Below are 5,000 nucleotides of genomic sequence, written 5' to 3' on the forward strand. Positions count from 1 at the left end.
CTTCAAACGCAAGTCCAGAGGCCCCAAGAGCAAATCCCGCCCAAAGAAGGCATCAAAGTGCGTCACGCTGAGCTGCGTGTGTGTGTGTGTGTGTGTGTGTGTGTGTGTGTGTGTGTGTGTGTGCTTGTGTACGTCTAAGTTCTGGGCGAATGGATACGCGATGCCACGTGCCATGTTTTGTTGTGGATGACCTCAGTTAACCACGCTCACGCTCACGCTCACCACCACCGCCACAGCGACACCTCATCACCACCACCACTCACTCACTCACACTCTCTCACTCACTCAAAATCACACTCTCTCATTCTCTCTCACTCTCATTCTCTTTCCCTTCCTCAACTTGCATCATGACCCCTGCAGGAAGAAAGCGCCGCGCAAGTTGTCGCGATCGGAAGCACAAAGCGCTCGTGACAGTGCGGGCCCCAGCCCCTCAAAGACGGTGGCACAGAGCCTTGCACACATGCGCGTAGGCCAAAATAGCAGCGGCAGCGGCGGTGTTGGTGGCAATGGTGGTGGTGGTGGTGGTGGTGGCAACACATTTGCCACACACTCGACGAATAGCAGTCATGCCACTGCAAGTCAGAGTACCAGTGGTGGTCGTGCCGCCAATGGATTGCCTTCAAGCACAATGGGAAGCGGTGGTGGGACGACGACGACGACGATGATGATGCCGGCAACAGCGACGACGGCGGCGAGCGTGGCCACGTCGCAAATGATGAGTGGCGTTGGCTTCAACGGATATGCCATCAACCCGACTGGCCTCGCCACACACACGACGCTGCCTTCGTCCTCATCTGCAGGGCACACGTCGACAACAGCGACATCAGCACACTCCCTGCCCATGATGAGTGGCCTCTCGTATCGCATCACTGGTGCGCAGGATATCATCACCACCGCTGCCCCGCCCTCCACCGCCACCTCCACCGCCACCACATCTGCCAACAGCTTTGCTGTGGGTGCTGCACAGATGCAGCTGCACACGGCGCAGCACCCTGGATTGCCGCACTTTGGCATGGTGGCTGCAACAGCATCGTCGCCTGCGTCCGCAATGGCAACACCATCAACCAACACGTCGGCACCGACGCCAACGTCAAGCAGCTACCACCACCACCAGCAACATCAGCGTGCATCCACGCCTGGCAGCGGCAGCAGCGCCGCGCGCGGGTGGGATGCGCAGATGCTGCTCATGCCGCAGGGCCCTGCGTCCACCATCACGACACCTCCACCAGGCATGATGACCGATGCGGGTCTTCTACACGGCACGACGAGCGGGCCCAACACGGCGCTGGGCACGGGCAGCAACACCCCAGCAGGACAACAGACGCCAACACACCTCGGCGGCGTTGTTGGCGGTGGCAGTAGTGGGATGCTTGGACTGCCGCGAATGGGCACGTTTTCGACGCCGTCACCGCTGCCAACGGGCTCGATGGAGGGCGTGACGTTTGCACGCGCACAGACGCCTTCAGCAGCGCTGTCGACAGGTCCACCAGCACCACAACAACACCACCACCACCAACAACACTACCAACATCAACATCAGCAGCACCATCAACAGCAGCAGCACCATCAACAGCAGCAGCGACAAGCAAGTGCAACCAACGGTGGTGGCGGTCGCGGTGGTGGGCAAGTTCTGCCACCCCAATCGTCGCACTTTCCATCCATCAACACATCGCACCAGCAGCAACCACAGCATCAACCACAGCAGCAGCGGCAACCGTTGATCGGGTCCGTGCAGGGTGTGGTTGGTAATGGTACCAGCAGCAGCCGCAGCAGCCGCAGCGGTGGTGGTGGTGGTGGCGACACGCAGAAGCAACCTGCAGATGACAATGTCAGTGAGCAGCAGCCCCTCATCACGCTGTCGACGGCCAGCACCACCACTGCCGCACCAGCAGCGAGTACTGCACCCACGTCGCTTGCCTACACAGTCACGTCCGCATACAGCGCGACTACACACGACGATAGTGGCCAGACACAATAACGCAGAGGGTGTGTCTGTGTCTGATCGTCCATGTACCTGTCCGTATGTATGTGTGTGTATGTGTCTGTGTATGTCTATGTGTCTGCGAGGTTTTGTAAACCACACCCTCATTCACACACGCACACGCACACACTCTCTCCCTCGTGCTTGTGTACATGCTGTTGATGCGAGTGTGTCAGATCTAGTTGTGTATGTTCTTGGTGAAGCACGCGTGCCGGTGCTTTGTCCGCGTTGCTGCTGTTGACCACGTGGTGGCCGTTCGTTTCTATTTGTCGCCCGCCTCCTTGGTGTGCTTTCGCTTGCACTGTGTATTTGCACTGTGAACGTGCTGTCGTGACTGTAACTGCTCTTGATAGTGGTTCGCGCCCTCCCCCGCCCCTTTTCTCTCATCATCTTCTTATCTCTTGGTCCTTCTTCCTTCTTGCATCGTGTGCCTGTTTGGTTTGGTGCAGGGGCTTTGACCGTGCCCCCAATCAATCAATACGCATATACGCTCCTACCTACTCTTGCTCTCTTTCGACTTGCTTTGTGTTGGCTAGATGTTAGCTGGTGTGTCTCTGCTGTTGCTACAACTTACGCTTCCCCCCCCCCCTCTCTCTCTAAGCTTGAACCCATGTGTGCTGTCCACCTTATCTGGCAGCAGTGATAGTGGTCTTGTTGGTGTTGTCGTTGTTTGACTTTGTTTGACGTTCTTGTTGCTCTCTGTCTTGAGGAGGGCATGGCCATGCCCCCTTGCTTGCTCCATTACACGATCCAAAGTGATTCTGCTGTTCCAGGGCAGGATTGCTGCTGGTGCGCACACACACACACACACACACACACACACACACACACACACACACACACACACACACACACACACACACCACAAAGCACGTGTTTGGAAGGACTGCTTGCCTGCTTGTTTGCTTGCTTGACATGGATGTTGATGAGTTGAGGGGCAGCGTGGAGGTTGATGGTGGCCAACGTGTGAGCAATGTGGAGCTGCGTGCAGGCGTGGAGAAGTGGGCTGCTACTCTGCAAGAGGTGCTGCGACAACAAGGCCTCGCTGCTGCCCCGTGCGACGCCCGCGTCCGTGTTGCCGTTGTTGGATCCGTGGACATGAGCGTGATCTTGGCCATCTTGGCGGTGTGGAAGGCTGGCCACTCTGCGGTTCCCATCGCCGCCTCGACACCTTGGCCGCGTGCCGCGTGCTGCTTGGAGCTGTGCTCCATCGTCCTTGTTGCCGGCAGTGCCGGGGCTCGCTGTGGGTGGCTCGCCCACATGGACCTGCTGCTGGACGCACTGCCTCAGCAGCTGGGCGCCAGCGCACGCCTCTACTGCAGCAACACAACCGCCTCACCACCGCCGCCCATCCCTGATGAGCTCCACGTGTACCACACGTCCGGAACCACTGGCAGGTGTGTGTGTGTGTGTGTGTGTCTGTCTGTCTGTCTGTCTGTCTGTCTGTGTGTGTCTGTGTGTGTGTCTGTGTGTGTGTCTGTAGTTGTGTCGAACACTTCCACCCCACCCGCTGTATCCACTCTTCTTCCACTCATGCACTCACACACGCACGCCATTCATTGTAACCCTCCTCGCTTTCTCTCTTCGTCCAGGCCAAAGCCTGTTGTGTGCACAGTGGGCGCTATGATGCACTATGTAAACGCACACGCGAGTGCGCACGGGTACGACAGCAGTGCCCGCGTCCTCGTGGCTTCTGCTCTCTCCTTTGACCCATTTGTTGGCGAGGTATGCCAGTGTTGCGCATTAGTGACCTGCTGTGTGTCACTTGGTGGAGTGCGCACACATGCCACACATGCATACAATGTGGCTGTGCACACACACACACACACACACTCAATCACTCACTCACTCACTCACTCACTCACTCACTCACTCACGCTCACGCAACGGCAGGTCATTACCACGCTGGTGACTGGAGGCACGCTTGTTGTTGTGCCGCGCGATGTGTTGCTGCAAGACATGCAGGGCGCCATCGCCCGCCACCGCATAACCCACGTCATGACCACACCTTCCATCTGGTCCTTTGTCCAGCCGCCACCAACACCTCAACACCCAACACGCCAGCCAACACAGCCAACATCACCAACACCAGGACACGCACCACCCACAGCGTCCTGCCCACCGTCATTCCCCCTGCACCTGCGTGCTGTGATGCTCGGCGGTGAACCCCTATCGCCAGCCATCATCAGCACGTGGTGTGACCAGGTTGCCCTGTACAACGTGTACGGCACCACGGAAGGCACCGTGTACCAGTTCTCGCACCGCTGCACGCGTACACAGCAGGAAGCAGCTTGCATTGGTCGCCCATTGGACGGCGTGGATGCCTTTCTCCTTCCCACTCAGGCGGAGGAGTACGACGAGGATGAGCAGGCAGAGGATAGCGACAGCAGTCACGGTGTGTGTGTGTGCATGTGTGTCTGTGCCTGTGTCTGTGTCTGTGTCTGTGTCTGTGTGTACCCATGTCTGTGTGTACGCCTGTCTGTCTGCCTGTCTGCTTGTCCATCTCCTGCCTGTCTATCGTGCATCTTTACTCTCTCGTGCATTTCTGCGGCACTGTCCCTTTGTCAGCTTCACCCCCCTCCCTCCCTACTCCCCTAACCGTCCTCGCTTAACCTGCCCTTGCCTCCCCTCTCTCTCTCTCCGTTGCTCTCTACACCACCAACCATATCGGCTTCTGTAGGCTGCCTGCGTTGGTCACCATACGACCCCTCGGTCACACAGGGCGTGCTGGCTGTGGGCGGCCTGCAACTTGGCGCCTACCTGTCTCCCACACATCCTACATCATGCACTGACTCTACCCATGACATGATCAGCCCTACTGCTGCTGCTGATCGCACAACAGTTGACAGCCATCCTGAGCACGCATTGCGCGGTGGCGTTGCCGCACCTGCCACCTGTACACATGTGAACAGCAGCGACGACAGCGCATCTTCAGCCAAGCACATGCCTGAACAGGCAATACAGCTTCAACCTGCGTCGTTGCCAACACCACTTCCGCGTCTCCCTGCTCGCGTGCCAT

The 5,000-nt window shown here is 58.1% G+C and overlaps 2 protein-coding genes across 2 annotated transcripts in view; both read left to right on the forward strand.

Moving 5' to 3' along the window:
* The window catches only part of PTSG_10744 (winged helix protein CWH-5), a 6,028-nt gene extending 3,288 nt beyond the window's left edge, over nucleotides 1–2,740 (forward strand). The window contains exons 5-6 of the mRNA XM_004988652.1: nucleotides 1–57; nucleotides 361–2,740. The exon at nucleotides 1–57 is cut by the window's left edge and continues 233 nt beyond it. Of these exons, the coding sequence (XP_004988709.1) occupies nucleotides 1–57; nucleotides 361–1,978 (1,675 nt within the window). The 3' untranslated portion in view covers nucleotides 1,979–2,740. The remainder of the gene's footprint in view (nucleotides 58–360) is intronic.
* Nucleotides 2,741–2,896: 156 nt separating this feature from the next.
* PTSG_10745 (uncharacterized protein) overlaps nucleotides 2,897–5,000 on the forward strand; it is a gene marked incomplete at both ends in the record, with an annotated part of 3,334 nt that continues 1,230 nt past the window's right edge. The window contains 4 exons of the mRNA XM_004988653.1: nucleotides 2,897–3,378; nucleotides 3,574–3,706; nucleotides 3,875–4,376; nucleotides 4,662–5,000. The exon at nucleotides 4,662–5,000 is cut by the window's right edge and continues 122 nt beyond it. Coding sequence (XP_004988710.1) covers nucleotides 2,897–3,378; nucleotides 3,574–3,706; nucleotides 3,875–4,376; nucleotides 4,662–5,000 — 1,456 coding nt within the window. The remainder of the gene's footprint in view (nucleotides 3,379–3,573; nucleotides 3,707–3,874; nucleotides 4,377–4,661) is intronic.

This window comes from Salpingoeca rosetta (assembly GCF_000188695.1).
Source record: "Salpingoeca rosetta unplaced genomic scaffold supercont1.34, whole genome shotgun sequence".
Taxonomy (NCBI): domain Eukaryota; class Choanoflagellata; order Craspedida; family Salpingoecidae; genus Salpingoeca; species Salpingoeca rosetta.